This window comes from Quercus robur, chromosome 2 (assembly GCF_932294415.1).
Source record: "Quercus robur chromosome 2, dhQueRobu3.1, whole genome shotgun sequence".
NCBI classification, from domain to species: Eukaryota; Viridiplantae; Streptophyta; class Magnoliopsida; order Fagales; family Fagaceae; genus Quercus; species Quercus robur.
This window is the reverse complement of record NC_065535.1, coordinates 12,443,502-12,466,154: the sequence shown is the minus strand read 5'-3', so window position 1 is coordinate 12,466,154 and position 22,653 is coordinate 12,443,502. Positions and strand designations below refer to the sequence as shown.

Here is a 22,653-nt window from a genome sequence, read left to right as displayed (position 1 = left end):
CCCTCTGGAACACGATTTCAGGTAAACTTTGACCTGTTTCTAGTGTTTGTTATTTTAGACATGACCAAAGATTTAAGCCAAAAGCTAAATGCTCTTTCTTTGTCCATTTATCTTTTAATAAGATGCTCTCTTGTCCTTTACTAAACGACTATTCAAACCCCCCATTATATTCAATTATTTCATACATACATTTTTTTTATATTGCTAGGAAGCTATTTAAAATTTTAAAACTCAAAAACGTCACACTATTTGAATAGTGTATAGTAATATATAAAAAAAATGTTCAGTCTGCTTGTTTGCCGTAATCAACGCTCCAAAAATGGCCAAAGCCGGCACAGCTTATACAATCTCCAAAAGCCGGCTTTCTCACACTCTTTCTTGTGAAAAATATTGGTCATTGGCCAATCCATACGACCATAGCAGACTAGCTGTGCTGGTTCTTCAATACAGTAAGCACTTTTCTCTCTCTGTGTTTTTATTTTTCCACGTTCATTTTGAGTTTTCTATTATGGGATTCAGTCAATTTGCTGTTATTGATATCTATAGATTAGTAATTATTTTTATGCACTTCTTACTGTGTGGAGACTATACTTTAGAGTTGCTCAATTTATCTTTCAACCATTGGAATACTGGTTAAGCGATTAAATTCACCTTCGTAATAGTTGTAATTTATCATGTTATCAGTGCAATAATTTGAGTTTTTGCGACAGTTGGCAATTTATCATCAACATGGTCTCCAGTAAGGTTTATGAGGTTTTGGTGATGCTAGAATTTGTTAACAGTTTTGTTGTTGAATTGATAAGATATTTTCATTCTTTTCCTCAAGGCTATCACAATCATTTAATGTAGAGCTTTTTTTTACATAAGTGTTTGAGTTTTCTAAATGCCTGAGTTAATCTTAAACATGTGACAAGGAGAAAAATATGAAGTTGTTACAGTCACCTTTCCTATACTTTCTTAGCAATCAAGAAAAACCATTTGCAAACTGAGTTTCATGCTTTAGTTGTTCATATATTAAGTTTGGGAATTTGTTTGTCCAGATTGTCTTCACAAGACAAAAAAAAATGAACATGGATTATAGGTTTGCAATGGACCAGAAGGATATGGTTTGGTTATTGGTTGCCAGTGTTGATAATTTCACCCAAGAGCGGTTGATTAATAAAGAACAGAGAACCCAACACAAAGAACAGTGTGCAGAGAGATTGGCAACTGAAGATGTAAGCTGTGACAAAGACACAGAGGTTCGGTATTCGGATCAAGCAGTATTAGCAAATTTGGACTGGGGAATTGAAGCCCTTGAAGAAGCTATCAACACTTCAAATATGGAAACTAGGCTTGCAAGATTGGAGTATGCTGAGAAGATGTTGCAAGTGTGTGCCTTATTGAACTCTAATCAGAAAACTGCTGGTGTTCCTAATTTCTACCTCTCTGCTTGGGCTCATCTCAACCTTGCATACATGTGGAAATTGCGGAACAATGTTCATAATGCAGCTCTTCATATGCTTGAGATGTTCATCATAGACCCTTTCTTCTCGCGGATTGATTTTGCTCCTGAAATTTGGAAAGTCCTGTTTCTTTCACACATGAGCTCCATTGTTGGATGGTATTCAGAGGAAAGGCATAGGCTAATGATGGAAGTAATTCCTGACTGCGCGGATATGTCCTATACAGCTGATTTGGATCGATACTTCAATGAGTCTTTGATGTTTTCCATGGGGCCAGAAAAATTGGAAAAATTGCAGAAGCTAGATCAGCTTTATGGAGAATCATTGGATGAGAATACACGGCTTTTTGCTAAATACTATAAGGATTGCATGAACTCTGATTCAAACTCGAGCAAGAAGGTGGTTCCAATGTTGCCCATTGCGGAGCCACCAATGACTCCTTTGCATGAAGTCAGCCACTCAATTCCAGATCATGTAAAATTTGGTCCTATCTTGCCTAAGAGTGCTGGGTTTTCCCCAATTATTAAATCTAAGTTTGGTGAAAGAGAAACAAGAGAAGCAAGCAGGTGAGTAAAATTCAAATCTTACTAATACACTAATTAAATAACTTGCTATTGATTTTTCTGGAGAGAATGATTTGAGGCTCTTATTTACTTACATCTTTTGGTGATTTGGCTCCAAGCAGATTAAATCTAGGTTCTACTGCGTCCCAGAATCTGAAGGAGTCCACTAGATGGGATCCTCAGGTGAATATGGAAATTAGAGCAGTAAAATTCACAATGCCATGAGGAAGCTTAATTTTGGGTTTATATCCATATATTTTAAAGTTCTCTACTTGGGCATTTTAGTCTTGGAATAACATCAAGCTTCATTCTTGCTTACTATGCCAGGAGGGGTTGCTTGATGAGAATGAAGATCAAGATGAAGATGACTCTGAATATGAGCCTGATGATGGTTATGTGGATTCTCACTCTGACGATATACCTAGCAAAAGGGCATCTCCTAGTGGCATGAAGATGGCTGAGGAAAAGGAAACTGGGCCTAAAGCACAGACATCTAAAATGAAGAACCAAATACATTCTGCTACATTCTTTTCTCCTATGGATTTCCCTACATCTCCTTCTCCAACTATTTTATCTCCAAAACCAGATGTGCAATTTAAAAAAGAAAACCCTGTTTTGTTATGCTTATTATCCCGCCATATCCCAGATTCATCTGTTTCCAGCTCGTTGCCTTCATCTCCACCTGTGAGGAATGATCACAGCTTCAACTCAGCAGACTCTGATGGTGAAGTCATAGTAGGTTTCAGATTGAAGATGTACTTTTATCCAATTTTTTGAGCAGTGCTAATTAACTCTTTGCAATGTAGGGAAAGCTGAAATTTCGAAGAAAAATCAATAGCAGAACACGGAGTTTTGACAGTGAGAATAGCCAAGTATTAGAATATAGGTATCATCACTTTGTTTCCTTTTTATCATTATTTTGGGAATTCTCTAGTATTTGTACTTTTCTTTTAGCTTTGAAAATCGACCAGCATCTCTCCTACAAGGCTTGATTAAAGACATTATCATTCTATGATTTCTGTCCCCTTAAAATATTTGAATTCCTTTGCACTATGCAGTACTATTCAAGAAGTTGATGAGGGAAGCCAGAGCTACATCTCTCTCCCAATATCTGAGAAGCTGACTACTCGAACAAGACCACCTCAGGATTTTGTTTGCCCCATCACAAGCCACATATTTTTTGACCCTGTTACCCTTGAAACAGGCCAGACATATGAAAGAAAAGCAATCCAAGAATGGCTTGAAAGAGGAAATGTAACATGCCCCATTACACGGCAACCTCTCTCTGCCAGTATACTGCCCAAAACAAACTATGTTTTGAAGAGACTAATATCATCTTGGAAAGAACAGTATCCTGATCTTGCTCAAGAATTTTCATACTCCGAAACACCGAGAGATTCATTTAGATCCTCCACAAAAGAAATCCGCTTGGCCTCCACTCTATACAAAACAAGTGATATATCCTGTGATAAGAGCATAGATGACTATCTTAACTATAGGAAGAAAAGATTTATGCGTGCAGCAGTATCTACATCACCAACCAGTGTAATATCCCAAGCAGCAGTAGAAGCAATTATCAATAATTTAAAACCCTATGGTTCTTGTCTCTCTACTTCAGACAGCTTACAAGAATGTGAAGCAGCTGTGTTGGCAATAGCCAGATTATGGAAGGAATCAAAGGCTGATCCTGGGGTTCAGTCTTTTTTATCCAATCCAACAATTGTAAATGGTTTGTGGAAATACTGTCAGCTTCTCTGAGCAGAGAAGTTCTCAGAACATCAATTTACATACTCTCAGAGCTAGTATTTGCAGATGAAGGTGTTGGGAATACTCTAACAAGTGTAGATTCTGATTTTGATTGCCTAGCTGCTCTGCTAAAGAATGGGCTATCTGAGGCTGCTGTTCTTATATACCAGCTGACCCCAGCATTTGCTCAGCTTTCAGCTCATGACCTTGTATCCTCCCTTGTCCTGACAGTTTTTAGATGATATTCAGTTTGTAATGGAGCCCAAGGATGCTGCCATAGCATTGCTTGAGCAGATTCTAATGGGAGGTAATGAATGCAGCAGGTCCCTCAGTGCCTTCAGTGTTATTTCTGCAAATGGAATTCCAGCCTTGGTCAAGTGTTTGGATAGATTGGAAGGAAGGAGATCCATTGTTTCCATACTTTTATGTTGCATGCAAGCTGAAAAAGATTGCCGGTGCTTGATAGCAAATAGAATTGAATTGTCACCTGTTCTAGAATTATTTCATGCTGGAAATGAAAGTGTAAGAGGCATATGTGTAGATTTTCTCTCAGAGCTCGTTCAGTTACACAGGTACACTTCGCATATTAAATCTTCACTTCTCATTTATGATAAATCTGAAGACTGAAGTACACAATTTTTCTTACTTTGCAAATCCTTCTAATGATTAAAGCTACCAAATTTTGAAATAACAAAACTAAACACAAAACCTTTGAACTTGATTTCATGTTAACCTAATAAGGACAAGTCTCAAAACCTGTGAGTGTGTGTGTCTGGTGTCATTCATTCCAAATAGATGTTTATTCATGTAAAGAATTTTGATAGCAACTACATTGCAATTGCATTGATCAAACTAAAGTTGCTATTGTACCCTTCCCCATAAGAAGGTAAAACTAGGGTCTTAGGTTAAAGAATCATTTAGTGCATAACTTACTGATATAAAAACAAAGTTGCAATAGTACCTAGATACAGTATTTTCACCAGGAGTTATTTGGAGTTAGGTTCTAAAATGATTCCAATCGTACTCCTAAATGGTTCAGTGTATTAGACACTGCACACAAATTTACATGTGTGCTTCTTTTTATGGAGCACATGTACCTTTTGATTTATTTTTCCTTTCCTTGCTCAGTACCCTGCCTAACACCCTCAATGGAGATTCTATTCTTTCTATGCTGTCACAGGAGGACATTCCGCAACCAGATATTGCAGATAATTAAAGATGAAGGAGCATTTAGTACCATGCACACCTTTCTTGTGTATCTTCAAATGGCTCCTGCAAAGCAGCAACCGGCCATTGCTGCTCTTCTTCTTCAGCTTGATCTCTTGGTTTGCCTTGATTCTCTGAAATCAACATTAATAGTGTTAAATTTTTAAATAATGTTCCTAACATACACCACTATTACATCTAACTATAAATTCCACTGATTATCACTTTTCCAGGTTGAGCCACGGGAGATGAGCGTGTATAGGGAAGAAGCTATAGATATATTAATTGAAGCACTCCGGAGAAAGGAATTTTCTGATTCTCAAATGATGGCTCTAGATGCTTTAATATCTCTATCTGGGCGTCTAACTTCCTCAGGGAAGTCCTATACCAAAGCCTGGTTACTCAAGATTGCAGGGTTTGATCAACCTTACCATGCCTTGATGAAGGCAGAACAGCTGAGAAAAGATGACAATGATTTGATGGAAATAATGGTTTGCATATGTCTAGTTTTTGGTTTGTCATAGAGCATATTACTCATTATATTCAACCTTGTATCTATCCTGAATCTTATATACTTACTATATAGGAAGAGGAAGAGGAAGCTGCAAGCTCTTGGGAGAGAAGGGTAGCTTTTGTACTTTGCAACCATGAGAATGGCTCAATATTCAAAGCCTTGGAGGAATGTCTCAAGAGTGATTCCTTAGAAATGGCAAGGTCATGCCTTGTCCTTGCTACATGGCTCACGTACATGCTTTCTACTCTTCCTCATACTGGTGTAAGAGATGCTGCTCGCAAGTCCTTGCTTGATGAATTTATAAATGTCCTCCAATCATCCAAGAACCTAGAGGAAAAGATTTTAGTGACCCTTGCTATGAAAACTTTTGTCAGTGATCCATGTAAGTACAATGCATCAGAGGTAATGCTTACACAGAACGTTTTCATGCCTCTTCAAATAAAAATGAACTCAAACTCTCTAAATTTAGCTGCACTTGAAGCACTGGGGGTTTATGCTAAATGCATCTACAGAACTTTTAGAAAGCTTAAGAGGAATTCATTGGTGGTCAGAGATATAATGCAAGCCTTGATGAATTTACCATCTGTAGATGCAGTAAGTGGCGTGGAGGAGCATTCATGTCCTTGATTTAAAATAATATAGACAATTAGATAACTAAATCCTACTAATGTTGTGTTTCTTAGACAGAGTTATGGAGTTGTTCTGAAATGGTTGAGTTAGATTCAAGCGCAAATGGTGAGGTTCTGTCTTTGCTTCATCTAAATGATCGACTTTTAAGCAGCCATTCTGATGGAACCATAAAGGTTTGCACCTAAACAGAACATATTCAATCTTTTCATACCTGCTCAAGGATACATGCACAACTGCAATTATGTGGGGTTGTTTATTTCCTTCTGCAACAGCTAAGGCCACAATATCTTTCTTGTAGGTGTGGGATGTTGGAAAAAGGTTACCAAGGTTGGTTCAAGAAGTTCGTGAACATACAAAGGCTATCACATGCCTCTATGTACCATCTTCAGGTGACAAACTATATAGTGGTTCCTTTGACAAAACAATTCGGGTAAGCCATCACAAGTTTTCTTTTTTAAGAAAAATCGGTTTTGCATGCTTGTTTTGGCTATTTTAGTTGAAATGGGAATATGGTGGAACATTATTCACACACCAATGACCTCTATTACATAGGAAAGAAGTAGCTCAGAAATCGGAACTGATAATGATAGCCTTCAAATAATCAAATACCCTTTGGTGAGAAAATTATACATTACTCCCAAGTCCAAGAGCATAATAATTTCATACTCTCTCATCTCATATAAATAGTGTGTCCCACTATAAATTTAATTTAACTAGCATTTCTTAGAGTTTTTAATGGAGACGTTTGGAGTTTGAATCCCCCCTCGCCCACTTAATATGTATAAAAAACATATATAAGAGCTTCTTTTTTTCTTTGTTTCGATTGATTTGTTCTTGGTACTACACACTTTTTCATAATAAATAACATTAGTGACTAGATGATTCCAACAAAATGGTGAAGGCAAAAAACCACATGTTCCTATGTTTTATGTATTAGACATATGCTAAACAAACTTTCCTGCAAAATATAGCTACATGTTTGCTGTGTTAATTTCACTAAACAATTGTTTTATGTATTTCTTGACTATAGGTCTGGTCATGTAAACCTGAGGAAATTCACTGTATTCAAGTTCATGATGTGAAAGAGGCAGTATACGACTTGACAGCCAATTCTAATGTGGCATGCTATATTTCTCATGGAACTGGGGTCAAGGCAAGTGCTAAGTGTTTTATTTAAACAGCTAGGACAAATATGCAGCCCATAACAAAAAGAGCTTTGCTGACATTTGTGTTATCACAGGTGTATAACTGGTCTGGGACTCCAAAGCATATAAATTTCAACAAATATGTGAAATGCCTTGCCATGACTGGGGACAAACTATATTGCGGTTGTTCTAGTTACGGTATCCAGGTAAACTTCACAAAATCACAAAACATTGCAATCACGAAACACATCAATGTTAGATAACAGTCACAAAAGCTTATTAATAATTTGAAAGAAAAAACATATATATGGCAGGAGGTTGATTTGTGCAATTACACAACAAACACATTCTACTCTGGTACAAGGAAATTGTTAGGAAAACAAGTCATACATTCCTTGCATGTTCATAAAGACCTCCTCTTTGCTGGTGGGTCTTCAGTTAATGCTATAGCTGGAAAGGTATGCAACTCTCACATCGTTGTTATTATCAAGCATAATTAGCAACGACAGTTTGGCAGCAGAACTGATATTGTGCCATTTTTTTTTTTTGCTTGTTTTGCATATGGAAGGTGTTTTCGCTTTCCACCAAGGCAGTAATTGGATCATTCCCAACAGGATTTGATATCCAACGCATAGCCGTCAACAGTGACTTCATTTATACAGCCACAAAATGTGGGTTCATTGAGGTTTGGGTGAAAGAAAAAGTTAGAAAAGTTGCTTCTATCAAAATGGCTGGTGGTGGACATGCAAAAATTACGTCATTAACATCAGATATAAATGAATTAATGCTTTTTGCTGCTTCCTCTGATGGCAGAATCCAGGTTAGTACACAAAACCATAAACTAACAAAATAATGGAAGACTCAGATATTTGTGGTCATCACTCAGTTCTGATTTCAATTGTGGTTGCAGGTTTAGGCTCTAGACTAGGCTTGTGGTAAAAATGAGTGTAGACTATGTTCCTCTTGTAAATTAAATGTTCGTAACTTCTCTTTCTTTTTCCACACCTAGCATGTTTAAGAATTTATTTATGTCGAATTCAAGGTTGTTGAAAAGAGATAGAGGAATACTGTTAATGCAACCTATGTACACTATATTTTCTGTACAATTTGCCATACAGGAATGCCCATATAGACATAAAGTTGATCTAGGAAGATCCTTGATTGGGCTAAAATAAAAGACAATTAATGGGTCCTTGATTTTAGTCTCAATTAGGGATATTATCCTAAATATAACAAATACATGACAAATACTATACATGTGATATACTAACAAGTAATATCTTTGCTCAAAGTCAAGGTGGTGCAAAGGAAGCCATCTTAAGTTTGGAGATAAGCCAAAAGTCTTGTAACTCAGTAGAAACCTTCTACTTCTAGCACTTTCAATGGAGACATTTAAGACTCAAATCCCACATTCCCATTATTTCTATCAAATTTTCAATAATAAAAAAATGGAGCAAGTAACTATTAAACAGTAAACACCAATTTTTTTTAAAGAAGATAAAATAAATTTACCATAGACATGCAATAAACCAAATCAACCAAAGCAACAAAGATACGACACACAGATTTGGTCAAGAGGTGGAAAACCAAATGATAACCTCTCAAAAAGGAAAAGACTACAATTGGATGGGGACACAAACGGTCTCAGAAAATCCTCTAAATAAGGAACAATTACAATAGTCAATAACTCAAAAAAATTTTGTAGCTTATACTTCCTACTTCTAGTCTGATTAAATACCGTTTATGGCTTAAAAATACTGTAGCAATACAGTGGAACTCACATTTTTTCAGCAAAAAGCACAAACGCAGAGGTGCTCTCTGTTTCAGAGGAATCCAAACACTCACTTCCCATGCAATTTCTGCAAATGCTCCTTTGGAATTCTTATGTAGCAATTTCTTCCATGAACTCTTTTGTTTGCCACAAAGCCAGAACATCTGGCACTTAGTCATTGGAATATTTCTAATAAGATGGAGTGAGTGCCTAAAACCTTTTCATAATGTCACTTTGCCTCCAAGCTAATATCGAGTGATGTAAATCAATAATAATTATCTTAGTATGTAATTAGGATAAAAAGACTTTAATTTTTAATTTTTTTAGATTGTGACTAGGAGATGAAGCATTGCATTGTATCTATCTTATGTGTTGAAACGATGTACATTCATTCATTTTTATGCAGTATATTCATTCATTTTTATGATCTTGATTCTTTTCCTGAAACTGATTTTGGTTCTTCTTTGCTTGATTTAGATTTAAAGATCTCACATAATAGCTAATATCTGTTAATGTCTACTTAGAATTATGGTCATTGTTGTTCTTAATTCGAATGGGTTAAACTAAAAACTAAATGGGAATCATCTTGGCTCTCTGCTACCACTATGGGATTTACTTTACTAACTTGTGACTAGGAGATGAAGCATTGCATTGTATCTATCTTATGTGTTGAAACGATGTACATTCATTCATTTTTATGCAGTTAGCCGACTTCTTTATAAACAAGTAAAGAGGCACTCAGAATGAAAAGGACTTTATGCTTGATTATTGAGAATTTCATAGATTTTCAATCTCACACTTTTAAAATATTCCTCACAGTGCCTCATTATTCATATATAACACAGATTTAAATCAAAAACAAAAAAAAACACAAACCTAAAAAAAAAACCAAAAAAAAAAAGATTGACGAAGGTTGAGATTTTCGAAATCTGATGAGAGAGGCAAGCAATTCAGAATGAGTAGGAGGATATATATCCTGTCATGAATTTAATCGGACAATGATCAATTCATCATCATTGTGCCCCACTCATAATTATGAATAAAATCAAGAATAAAAAACAAACGATTATATAAAGAGAAAAGTAACAAGGGAAGAAAACACAGAGAAGAAACCATCAGAAGTATTGGATTATTGCATCAACTCCGACACTTTAAAAAGTGTCTCAGACGACCGTCGTGAGAATTTTAAATCCAAATTCATCACTTGATTTCACTATTTCATACAAAACAAACTAAAAGATATAGAGAGAGTAAGAGGAAGAGAACTACGGCTTCTGATAAGAAATCTAATTGTTTGGAGGCACAAAGCGATCTCTATTTAAAGGACACGGGCTTCGTCATTAGGGTTTCTGTAATTTATTTGACGATTCTACCCTCCTCAACCAATCGGGTAAGAATTAGGTTATTAAATCCACTAAAGCCCACTTCAAGATAAAAAGCCCGGCCCAATATTTGTACCAAGCGGCAGGTTTAACCGCAGCTACGACGCCGTTTTCCAAATAAAAACAGGCGAGCTGAATTGCAAACTTGCAAGATATCGTCCTCGTTTGGATTTTAACTACAATTTTATTTCATTTCCATCAGCAGCCATTTCATTAATATTTTTTATTTTTTTTATTGAGTGCCGCATATATTTAGTTTGTCCATTATTTATGTAGCCTAACAAAAAAATTAAATTAATTAAATAATTTGCATAATAAAAATGATTGATATTATTTTATTAGATGAACTAAACATGCATGACAAGCAATGTTATTAAACTCAGCTCGAACTAGCTGGTCAGGCCAGTAATCTAGTTACTCAACACATAGACCAATATGGGTCATCAATTGGATTAGATGTGCATAAGATCTGGTAAAACCTGGCAAGTTTTAAGCAAATCATGTGACCTAATTGGATTTTAATGACCCAGTTAGGTTTGTAAATTGTACAAAATTACATCAATAGGTCAATCTCATTGATTTTTTTATTGTTTAATGTGTAATAATGTGGTAATTTAAATAAGAGAAAACCTAAAGAGATATTAAAAAAAAAAAAAAAAAAAACCGTTCTCTCACTTCTTAGCAAATTCACACTATTCTACCCATCACTTTTCATAGTTCCAGTTTCCCAAACATGCAACTCTGCATCAATTTTTTGCTATGAACATATTATTTTTTAATTTCACGTAGTTGTTTAAACCTTATTCTCTCTTCTTTTGTTTACCTTTTTTTTTTTTTTTTTTTTGTCATATTTGTTTATTGCTTTAAGTTTAAGTCTTTAACAATTTTTTTTCTCTTTTTTATCTCCATCATTTGAGATTTTCTTTTTTTAATTTTATTTTAATATGCATAATTTAAAGACATTTAATAAAAATTTTATTTAGCAAAAACTTTGTTGCAATTTTATAACATTGGTTTATTATGCTTGTGAATTTTATAGAATTTTTAATGATAAACCTTATTTTGAATTATAATAGCAGGTTTAATTTAGGCATATGCCTTAGCATTTTCTATTTTCTAGAAAACTGTATCATTTTCTAGTGTTTGGTAACGACTTTAAAAATGAGATTGATAATTTTTTTGGTGTTTGGTATGCAAATTATTATTTTTATTTTTATTTTTTATATTTCTTTTGTAATTTAAAGCATGTGTTTTTATGTAAACCAACTAATGTAATCAATATAAATAAATAACCAAGAATGAATTTGGTTTTCATACTAAAATTTTGATAATAGATGCAATTAAAATTAGTTATCAAATTTTCATGATCTCTACTACTCATCTCGCTCATATATATGGACAGTAACATACATACATACATATATACAGGGCCGGCTTGAGATATTTTGTGGCCTAAGGCGACCATGTTCAATGGGGCCTCTTTTTATATAATTTAATAATTCAATTGAAGTAATTTTCATTTATTGGTAAAAAAAAAAAAAATTTAAACTTGTTTTATCAAAAAATCTAAATCATTTATCAGAGTGTCAAAATATTATATATATATATATATATATATATGATTGTATTTTAACCACTATCAACAGCTAAACAAATAAGCAAATTTACATCCAAAATCACCATTTAATGATAAAAATGAAAAGAAAAAATTTAGCTCTATCGAGTCTCCATTGTTCACAACACCCTAAAATTGTAGCAGTATTCACCAAGCTAATATGTAATAAAAGAGGAAAAGTAAAAAAATAAAGCTTCTTTTTTTTTTTTTTTTTTTTTTTTTTTTTTTTTTTTTTTTTTTTTTTTTTCTGTACATCATGTGGGTCACTTTGTGGCTGTGTGATAAGTTTAGGAAGGGAAATATTAAAAATACTAAACACTTGACTGAATAATGACTATAAATAAAAGGGTGAGGAGGTAACACCTTGACAGTAAATGAAGCTACTTTTTCAATATGTGGCTTCTGTTTTATCTTCTACCACTGCCATAAGAAAATGAAATTTTAGGAAGAAAAAGAAGTAGAGTGAGAGCTTGACACAAATCTGAAAGGTTTTTAAGAGCCAAACCTGAAGGGAGAAAGATCAGAACCATAACAAATTTCAAGCTGCTACATAAAATTTAAATGGGGAGAATGGCAGAGTTTCTAGCAATGAGTATAAAATCTAAGGTTTGAGATTGATTTTTTTGGGTCTTGTTTTTAGTTTTTCTTTATTGAGTTGTTGAGAGAGAAAGAAAGATTTTTTCTGTTTGTGTTTTGGGAGACTGAGTTGTACGCTCAAATCAAAACTCCCAAACAGAGATCGAACCGTCAAGAGCACAGCTCACGAAGAGATTTTTTTTTTCTTTATTTTTTCTTTGAGATTATCAATTCTCCTGCATAGCTCACAATTTTTTTTTTTTTTTTATGCTTTTTCTTTGATAAAAAAATTATTTATATGCATTAATTAATATTTGAAGCTTAATTAATATTTTTACACATAAAGAGATAATTTTATTAGTTTAAATTTAGGGGCCTTGTTTTACTTGGGGGCCTTAGGCAATTGCATCCATTGCATCTAGGGTAGATCCGGCCCTGCATATATATATATATATATATATATCAACCACACACACACACACATATATATCAACTATTTGTCTATATACATGAAATTGACATGAGAATACATTTTTAATAAGTACAGATAGCAATAACTTTTAATTGTCTATTATTTTTACTGGTATACTAATTGTTTACTATGGTCAACCACAAGTGTTTAATATTACTCAAAATTATGTATTCATATAATGTATCTACATAATATATTATCACTGCATAGTATTTGCATAATGTATCTACCAACAAATACAATTCCTCTAAACAATTATCATTTATTATATAACAATATTATTAATTTACCATAAAGATTATCTTATGTAAAAGCAATTTAGAGCCGTATAGGCATTATGTTTAAAATTTTCGTCTTTTACTTCATTCATTCTTACTTCTTCTTCTTTATTTTTTAGCACTTTTATGTGCAAAAAAGAACTACTTGGAATCCATCAAACCAAAAAATTCATAGAGAAAAAAATAAAATCAAGTTTGAAATTCAAAGTAAAGAATTGGGATTTTGGTAGAGAGGAATGAAATAATTACCGCTGCGAATATGTTCTCATTTGCAAGTTGGTAGATAGGAATGAAGTTTTTTGTAACCATCAAACAAAAAAAAATTAATCAATTTTTTTTATAGTTAGATCTTGAACTCCATATTTGCTACTCAATGAGCTATGAGCTATATGTTAAAATAAAATTTGAGATGTTGGGTGAGTTATAAAATTCTATGGTAACTTTTTAGAGTATAAAATAACAAATTTTGTAAGAATCCAGAAACTCAGAGGCGGAGACCAGTTTTTTTTGTGGTACCAAACACTGAAAAATGTGGAAAACTATATTTACAGAAAGTTTTCTAGCGAAACAAATAGAGCGATATTTAATTTTTAAAATCTTTTTATTTGACCCTATGGTTAGAGATGGCAATTTTGTCCTGCCCCACTTAACTCGCCTCTCCCCGCTTCGGCCCGCACGGGTTTTTCCCGCCTCGTAAAAGTAGTGGGACGGAGATGGGGTAAGATTTTAGCCCCACATCACAAGTCGGGGTGGAGATGGGTTTAGACTTTTTAGATCCACCCACCACACCCCTCCCCATTCCCACCCCGCCTCGTGTTGCTAAAAGGTTATATAATTGTAAATATATCAATATTACCTCATTTTATTCTATCCAATACGCTTCTTTGCCTTTATTTTGTTATGTATTATACTATGAGATTTTTTGTTTTTGCTTTTTTTTTTTTTTTTTTTTTTGTGATTGTCTTGTTAAACACTTGGATATATTATTCAATTTTTTCTAAAAATTGATTTGATTTGATGGGATAGATTTAATTGTAATTTCAATTATATTTTTATTAACGAAATAGGTTTAATTAAAAAAAATGTACTAGTTGTAAAGAAAATTAATAAAAAGTAGAGTTTTACGAGGTGGGGCGAGACTTTGGGGGCCCCAAAGGGCGGGGATGGGGTGAGAAAGTTTTCCCATCATGTGAGGCGGGGCGGGGTGAAGATAGGACATGACAAAACTATGCGGGGCAAGGACAAAGACTCCATCCTTTGGCCCTCTGCCGCCTCATTATCATCCCTACCTATGATTCGACCATTGACCTACTAGTTAAAATAGAATTTTTAAAATTCAAATTCTAAAACATCAATGTGTAAAATTCAAAAACTCCCAAACATTAAAGCCTAAAATTCAAACAATCCAAACTTTATGGTTGTAATTTGTAATTTAGTCAAAAATAAACAAATCTCAACGGCGGCGTTTCGCCATATATCCGATTTAACCGCTTATCGCTGCCGTCATCGATTGCCAAAAGGCCCAAAACCCCTCTCTCTCTCTCTCTCTCTACGAGTGACGACAATGGCTTCCGATGGAGTTCCTCCTATAATCGCTGCTCAGCTCAACTACCTTCTCTCTCACTTTCCCCTCAGTGTTAAGGTAACACTCTTCATCTTTCCCTTCCATTTTCTCGGAAACCAAACAGAGCTAAAAAAAAAAAAAAAAAAAAGCCTAGATCATACAAATTCATTTTATTCCTTTGCAGATTGAACATTTGTGGTCCGGTAGCAAGTTCTCCACTGGAGTCATTGACCGCTTCACAATAGTCATTCCCTATTGCCTTGACTTCATAAAATGTCAGTGAGATCTGGTACTTCCAAGTACTTCACTATTTTCTTCTTCGTAACCTAAATTTAGATTTGGTTGAACTTGTAGGGGATTTTATATACAATTCAGAATCGCCAATTTCTGCGCCGGATGTTATATTTGGAGCCGAAGATGAAAATTTTCTTTCATTTCTGGCAAGGAATGATGGAGTTGAAGGTAATGCAAATTCGGCGAAGAATTGTTTATCTGATTGGAATGGCAAGGACCCAACGCGGCTTATGGTTCTTCTTCAACAGCTTAGGTCAGTGATTTCTGTGATTAGTGTTTTTAATTTTTTGAGAGTTCATGTGGTTTAGCTAGTTAGGTTGAAATTTGAAATGCAATTGTTTTTTGGTTTTATAGGGATCAATATATGAACTATCAGAGAAAGCGTGTTGATGAAGTCGATGATGATAGGTTGAAATTTGAAGTTAGCACTATTGCGTTTAGGGAGGTAATGTACAGTTTTGATTTGAATGCTATAGATATGAGAAATAATGTTAATAGTTTTGATGGGAAAAATACGATATGTATGCATAATCGATTCTAAATTTGTGATGAATGTTATGGGATTATCGCGGTTGTACTTCAGGGGCTGGAATTAGTGGTTTACTTCTTCTTTTTTTAGGTGGTAATATTTTGAGTTCATTATTAAAGATCTATGCTTGTGTTTCTGACTTTGTGCAAGAAGCATAGGTGATCGCTTGCAATTGCGTTTCATATTTATGTTTTGAATGTGAAAACTTGAAGGCATCCTTTTCCACCTTTTTCAAGGCATTATATGGAAGAAACAAGGTGGATATGGTGTAAATAATCCATATTAGATTGGGAAATGAGAATGGGTGTTGAAGAGGAAAATGGTGAACAATGGCTTCATTTGTAACTTGACATATGATACGGCAGTGGTGTTGTGATCAAGAATGGGGAAGGAGCCAAGGGTAATTATTTTTTCGTAATCGTGATGCTATAAATGTACAAGGAATCAGTTATTTATTGAACACATAAGCTAAAGTCTGGGTCATTAACAGTGTCTATTCTTCTCTCTCTTCATGCTCTCTGAGTGGATGTTCAAAAATATGAAAATGAAGAAATAGGATTGTTGGGAATCACGGACTGGTCATGTAGGCTTGGCATGTGACCTTCCTGCTTGCTACATGGAGTGTTTTTTTTTTTTTTTGGTGGAGGGTGGTGGGGATGTTGTGTGGAAATACTAAAAGGAAAAATAAAATAGGGTGGGTTTTTTGGTATAAGATGGGAGTGTGACACCAATCATGTGAATTGGACCTTGTCTATATTAGTGAACCATGCTGATGTTGCTTCTCTGTCCATAGAAAGCTGATAAAAGGTTTACTTATGAGCAATTTTTTTTAACATGTGGTCTGGAACTTATTTCTTTTTCTTTAATAAGATACTTTCTTACTATTCTGGCAGTGGATCCAACTATTTTTTAGCCATGTGAGGGTTCTTTATTAATCTCTTTGTTAATTGTGTTAAAGTAATTTGTAATTATCAAATTTCTGCTTCTATTTTTTTTCTCCCCCATAATTTGGTTTTCAACAACATCAAAACCATAGTCCCAAATGTTATGTGATTGGCTTATGGATTCTGAACAAACTAATTGGGATCGTTCAAATGTTATCTTCTCCGTCATTTTGTCCTATTCAAAAGCATACTCTCTCTTTTCATTTCTTCCACTTGAATGAAATCATTCTTCCTCACCAGTACATTAATCAATCTCTTTTGCACATGACCAAATTGTATCAAGTGACTCTCTTTCTTTTCATCAATGGTAGCTGCCCTTATATTTATCTTAGTCTAAACTATTAACATGTATTCTTTTCCATCAATTATCCTATCCAAAATCATCCTCTCACACCTCCTTTTTTTTCCTACTACTGCTACTAGTGTTTTTTAGTTCTTCCCTAACTCTTTTCATTCTCAAGAGCTTACATCAAATCACTCTTCCTCATTGGTACTTTAATCACTCTCCTTTGCACTTGACTAAACCATCTCAAGTGATTCTCCCCTATCTTTTCATCAATGGGAGTGACCCCATCTTTAATTGAAGTTATTCGTTTGTATCTTTCCTTGTATTTCCACTTGTCCATTTTAGCATTTTCATTTTAGCTGCACTCATTTTTTGAAAATGTTGTTTCTTAGTAGCTCATCATTTGGTACCATATAGCATGACTGGTCTTATAGTAGTCTTGTAAAACTTTTCCTTTAACTTAATAAATATTCTATGATCACACAATACTGAGGATGCCCTTCTCCATTTCATCCACAATGCTTGTATACTATGTTTCACATTATCTTCAATCTCAAGCTCTCCACATTCTTGTGAATTGTTAATCCAAAATATCAAAGGTATTTACTTTTTGGTATCCCTGTACATAGGGGTTTTTAGTAACAAGATAAATGAAGATGGAACTATAAAATTACACTCCATGTACTTTGTTTTAGACTTACTAAACCCAGAACTTTTAGAATCTAAAGTTTCCCTCTAGATTTACAAGTTGGCATTGACTTCATGTCTAGTTCATTCACTAAAGCTCTATTGCCAGCAAAAAGAAAAAACACCATGGGACTTTATCTTGAATCGATCTAGTAAGTTCATCATAACCAATTCAAATCAATATAGACTTTAAAGCTGAACACAAACCTATCATTAATGCCACACATATTCTCATACATATCATTAATCAACTTGATATACTTTAGCTTAATATATTTAGGAGGAACTCCTTTTTTTTCTAAAACCTACTACATAACCTCCCTAGGTACTCTAGCATATGCTTTTCTTTTTTATATCAATTAAAACATCTTTATAGGCTTCTTCCATGTTTTGCTATTAAATGTCTAAGTAAGAAATTGCTTCCATGGTAGACTATCCTAGCATAAAACCAAATTTAGTATCTGATATTGTTGTTCCATGTAATGACCCAAGGAAAAGAGCTAACCATATCTGTGCTATACCTCAAAAGGACTTGTCTAGTCACAATTGAGGCTCCTCATAGTTGTAAATAAAACCCAGATCTACCCGGGATATGCTCGATGTGGGACATGACACACACACCCACACAACACACACTCATTCAATATCCAATCAATATGGGGTGTCACAGATTCATAAGTTTAATTTCACAATAATTTGGACAGTTTTGAATATTCCCGATAATTTGATTTCTTTTGTTTTATTTTTATGGTTTCTAATGATATTATTTTTTGTTTGTGTGATTAGCATTTCTATATTTGTGTGTTCCTATTCCATTTTATCGACTTCAATGGCTCAAAATTTAAAAGTTTGATGGGCTCGGTTAAGTTCTTCTATATGTGCTGTCTTCATTTAGTCACCAATTTTTACTGTTTAAGCCCCATTGTTCTATAGATTATGTCTTGAATGGAAAATTCAGCACTTGGAATTTTGCCTTAACGCCCATTACTATCCTACAGGGAATTGAAATGCATTTGAGTTCTAGTGCTGAAAAGGTATCAATTTTAAAGAACATGTTCACATTTTTTCTAATTTAGTCTATGAGCTGATCCATGGTGATTTTAAATACTTCTTATAGCTTTTTATTATATTTGTGGTTTTTATGCCTTTGACTTTTAGCGTAGCCAGAGGAGGTGAAGTTTGCAGTGCCTCTTACAGAAATGAACATTGATAAGATGGTGCACGGGTGCCCTTGGAGACATTCACCAAAGATATACTTGCAGGTTTTATTTTTCTTTCATTTTATCCTTATCTTTTTCTTGGCTCTTAATGTTTTTCTTTAGCATCTTGAACTTTTGTCTTCTTTTTGATTGATGAAGGTTATCTACCCTGTTGGGAGAAAATATGTATCTGCTTCTTCAGCACCTCGTCTGAAATTACTATCTACCTCTGACTTGAAGTCTATCTTTTCTATTGAAGATTTCAAACTTCCTCCATGGTTGGATGGAATGTATGTTATCATATCATTCTGCCTTCATACAAGGATGTGTGTCAACATATCATCATGTTCATAGTTTTTTTTTTTCTCCTCCATAGGTGCATGGCAGAATATCTTCCCCATCTGGAAGAATCTCTTGAGAAACAGGTCAGCTGCATAGTCTTCATCTAGTGAGATAGTTTGCACTTAAAGCATGAATTCATCATATAGTTGTTTTTTTATTGAAGATCTTGGAGGCAGTTTCACTTATTGATGTTAGAAGGCGCTTTATTGAGTCATTAGCCCCTCTGTTCGGAAGGCCGTTAGAAGCTGATCCGGTATGCATACCAGGCGTTATAATGTTTTGCAAAATTGTTTGAACCATTAAGACTTATTAGTTGGTTATCATTACTTTTCTTGACAGATCTTTTGCAGAAAGGCAACATTTCTTGCTGGCTCTGGGGCATTTACATTCCTGGTATAATATTATTTCCTCATTTTTTGCTTATATTATCCCATTGAGCCTTGAGGCCACACTGCGTGGCAAGGAGTTGATAAATGAATTATCCAAAATTTTTACCATAATAATTGCAAACTTCATGACTAATGCAATAGGTTGTGTGTAGTTTCATACACTAGATCTTCAGTTGAAATAAGGTCAAGTTCTGCAAAGCAAGTTGACCACACATTTAGCCTAGGGGAAAATGCAGATAGACAAAGATTAAGTTACAGAACATGTTTAGCATTACCTTGTAGAAAATTATTGGATGGTGTTCTCCATTTGCCTGTGTTGTATCTGCCTTGTTTCTAGTCATTTTTTGGCCATCCGTTTTACCAAAAAAAAAAAAGGTACTCTATATGCACTTAGCAACTAGTTGTTTTCCTAATTTTCTGTAGTTATTGCAATGGACTTTCAGTAAATTTCAATCCATTTATATTTTTGAGATTTTGAGTCTGTACTGTTTTATACTCAACAATTGTTGACATTTTGGAAATTTTTTTTTAATGGCTTATGAATTGTATTTAAACCGTCTTTCCTATCATTCTTCATAGATATGTGAGAAGCCTGTGGCTATTGTTGGACTATGGCACTATCATCTGTATGAGGGCACTAGGCAGACAAATATTTTTTGCAAATTCAGTGGTGTTAAACCTATTTTCTAACACACTGAAAGGATTCATATCAGTTAAATGAATGATAGTAATTTTAGATTCCTCTATGACTAGGGTATCATCTTATTTAAGCATAAATTGGATTGTGCCAGAAAACATCTAGTCATGTAGTGGTTGCAAACTCTCGTATTGGTATACAATTCTTTATTTTCTACCGTGGGTATTTTTATTTTCAAAGGGTTTTGGTATGAAACTTGTTTTATTTTGTGATGATTGATTCTATAGATTAATTTTTGTTATTTGCACGTGAACAAACTCCTCAAAGTCCTGTTACTGTAGGTTCACTTCAGCATTTCAACTCAGTTTCCAAAGCAGCAACCAGGTTTGATGCTTCAAAGTTCTCAGGTATAAGTTTTTCCCCTAATACAGCCATACATTTTAATGTAGCTATAAGAATGTGCACAGCCATACATCTTATCCAATTACATTGCCTGTTAATGGAATTGTTAAACCCCAAGTGCTGAATTATGCCACTTGTATGATTTCATAAACATTTGAATGGTATATGGTTTGGTGGTATCTTCATTAGCCCTACTGGCTTCTTTTTTGTTCATAGCAATAGGTAATTCCTATTTGCAACATATGTGCTAATGAGCTCTATCCCAAATGACACGCTCTCCCCTTCGTAGAAGGCACAGTTGTAAAATTTAGTACAAGGAGAAGTGTCTGACTTTTAAATCATGCACTTTCACATTTTGATTCTGTTGTTTTTCCATTTAGATCACTGTGCAAATAATATCAATAAGCTATTGAGTTTATCCAAAACAAAAGATCGATAAACTTTATAAGGAACCACTGGGCCTTTAAAGCTTAAAGAATGTATTAGGCCAATGTGTATCTGTATTGTTAGAGAAGGCTTTTCATCGGTGACCAATTAATGGTCTTCAAATCATCTCACTGATTAGCTTATGTCAATGTAATTGTAGCATATGAACTCCCACGGTGTACCAGCCAAGTCACCTCTTATTACTGAGTATCCATGGAGTCCAAGATGGGAAACATCAGTAATGGCTGAGAAAATCTTGTGAGTTATTTCAATTACTTTTGGTTCTAGCATTTGCTTTTCCATGCATAATTTTGCTGACATGAATAATTTTTTTAGTGAGTTTTTGGTGGATGAGGCTTTGAACTTCAAGAGGTACTGCAACGAGGCTCAACTACAACACTAGTGTGTAGTTACTGTTCTTTAAGCTCACTATCACTCTATTTGTGTAAAGTTTCTCCGTTGATATTCTTGTTTAATATGATCATATATTAAAGCTGTTGATGCTTATGTATAAGTTACTTCCAGTGCATGATGACCTGATTGTTTCTTTAGCTTGTTGAGGACCAAATTTAATGTGCCTTGCGTACAATGGAATGCCTATCAAAGTGAATGTCAGTGATGGAATCTAGAATAAGAATCTAAATTTCAGAGTTTTCTTGTGATTACTCTGATCTGTCTGATGCTATGAACCAATAGAAAATGCTGATATAAAAGAAAACCCAATCTTCATTGCTGGAACTAAATAATGAACCCTTCTGGCAATTGGTTGTTGAGATTCCTTGATAAGTGAGTTCTTAATTCTCACATGGTTCTTGCAAAGCATTGGGTTTTCAAGCAGCAAATGGAGATTAATAATTTCTTGAAACATAAATTCATTGCGTAAAACAGTGAAGCTTTTTAGGCTAACTGAAAACAGAACTGCCCAGTACTGATTGTATCTGCAATAAGTAAATTTTGGATTTCAATGGGATTCTAGCTTATCTGCAAGCTGGTCTTTCTAGCAGTCACTACTTGCAATTGCGAGCTTGCGCGAAGGAACGGGCAATCATGTTTTGCAATGCCAATAATTGAGATCCAGCAATTGTTCAAGAATACATTTAAAACAAACAAACAAACACAGGCAGGAGATCCACATGTAGTGTTTTTATTATTTTTATTTTTCCCTTCTTTATTAATATATGTAGATAAAATAATCAACCTTTGGAAATAAATTTAAAACAGTAAAAAAAAAAAAAAAACGGTAGGTGTTTACATTGTTGTCAATACGCTCTTGTGTTCGATTGACGTCTTAAATCACAATCAATAGTTTCAATACCTCGAAAGTCTCAAACCATCTCGATCAATACTATTCGCATTGCTGGTTTCAAACTGTTTCAGTCGGCTTTTGAATACTATTAGTTGCGATAGCTATGTCTTGTGAAACAAAATTAATTGAATGAAATTGCTAATTTTGTAAACTCTAAGAAAACTAATTTTAAGTTATCACTTGGTGGATTGAAAGTACAGACTGATTTGAAATTCTATCCTTGAATACATCACAATTTTCATACCAATAAGAAAACTAAGACGTTTACCCTTGAGTATTGACATTTTGGGTAATGTCTAATTTTT

The 22,653-nt window shown here is 34.2% G+C and overlaps 2 protein-coding genes and 2 non-coding genes across 5 annotated transcripts; 2 read left to right on the top strand and 2 right to left on the bottom strand.

Moving 5' to 3' along the window:
• Positions 1 to 285: 285 nt before the first annotated feature.
• LOC126712411 (putative E3 ubiquitin-protein ligase LIN-1) lies at positions 286 to 8,323 on the top strand. The gene is given in 19 exon segments (XM_050411731.1): positions 286 to 449; positions 1,041 to 2,011; positions 2,131 to 2,191; positions 2,336 to 2,743; positions 2,815 to 2,894; positions 3,067 to 3,737; positions 3,740 to 3,986; positions 3,988 to 4,326; positions 4,935 to 5,079; positions 5,194 to 5,451; positions 5,547 to 5,856; positions 5,944 to 6,068; positions 6,158 to 6,277; positions 6,403 to 6,534; positions 7,135 to 7,257; positions 7,345 to 7,455; positions 7,564 to 7,707; positions 7,818 to 8,069; positions 8,160 to 8,323. Coding segments are annotated over 18 exon segments (4,479 nt in total). The 5' UTR covers positions 286 to 449; positions 1,041 to 1,064; the 3' UTR covers positions 8,166 to 8,323.
• A 1,647-nt stretch (positions 8,324 to 9,970) lies between these two features.
• On the bottom strand, positions 9,971 to 10,042 carry LOC126716200 (small nucleolar RNA Z105). Its single transcript, XR_007652019.1, has one exon. It is a non-coding gene; the product is annotated as a small nucleolar RNA Z105 (small nucleolar RNA).
• Positions 10,043 to 10,130: 88 nt separating this feature from the next.
• LOC126716222 (small nucleolar RNA Z161/Z228) lies at positions 10,131 to 10,231 on the bottom strand. Its single transcript, XR_007652039.1, has one exon. It is a non-coding gene; the product is annotated as a small nucleolar RNA Z161/Z228 (small nucleolar RNA).
• Positions 10,232 to 14,735: 4,504 nt separating this feature from the next.
• LOC126712409 (uncharacterized) lies at positions 14,736 to 21,631 on the top strand. Of its 2 annotated transcripts, none has more exons than XR_007651109.1 (13): positions 14,736 to 14,985; positions 15,092 to 15,182; positions 15,262 to 15,454; positions 15,556 to 15,646; positions 18,646 to 18,681; positions 18,811 to 18,909; positions 19,006 to 19,136; positions 19,223 to 19,271; positions 19,352 to 19,441; positions 19,528 to 19,581; positions 20,542 to 20,621; positions 21,203 to 21,300; positions 21,379 to 21,450. XR_007651109.1 is itself a non-coding variant. In XM_050411730.1 (13 exons), exons 1-13 carry the CDS (start codon positions 14,758 to 14,760, stop codon positions 21,443 to 21,445), a joined length of 1,293 nt encoding a protein of 430 aa, XP_050267687.1. In that variant the 5' UTR covers positions 14,743 to 14,757; the 3' UTR covers positions 21,446 to 21,631. The 2 variants fall into 2 exon arrangements, 1 of the variants encoding a protein (XP_050267687.1); XM_050411730.1 differs by having other exon boundaries at positions 14,743 to 14,985; positions 20,556 to 20,621; positions 21,379 to 21,631.
• The last annotated feature ends 1,022 nt before the right edge of the window (positions 21,632 to 22,653 follow it).

Excerpts from the sequence above, each read along its gene's own strand:
- LOC126712409 (XM_050411730.1), top strand. The coding sequence starts at position 14,758 with ATGGTTGTAATTTGTAATTTAGTCAAAAATAAACAAATCTCAACGGCG. Across the intron at positions 15,647-18,645 it reads GCACTATTGCGTTTAGGGAG|GGAATTGAAATGCATTTGAG; the intron begins GTAATGTACAGT and ends ACTATCCTACAG. Across the intron at positions 20,622-21,202 it reads TGATGCTTCAAAGTTCTCAG|CATATGAACTCCCACGGTGT; the intron begins GTATAAGTTTTT and ends ATGTAATTGTAG.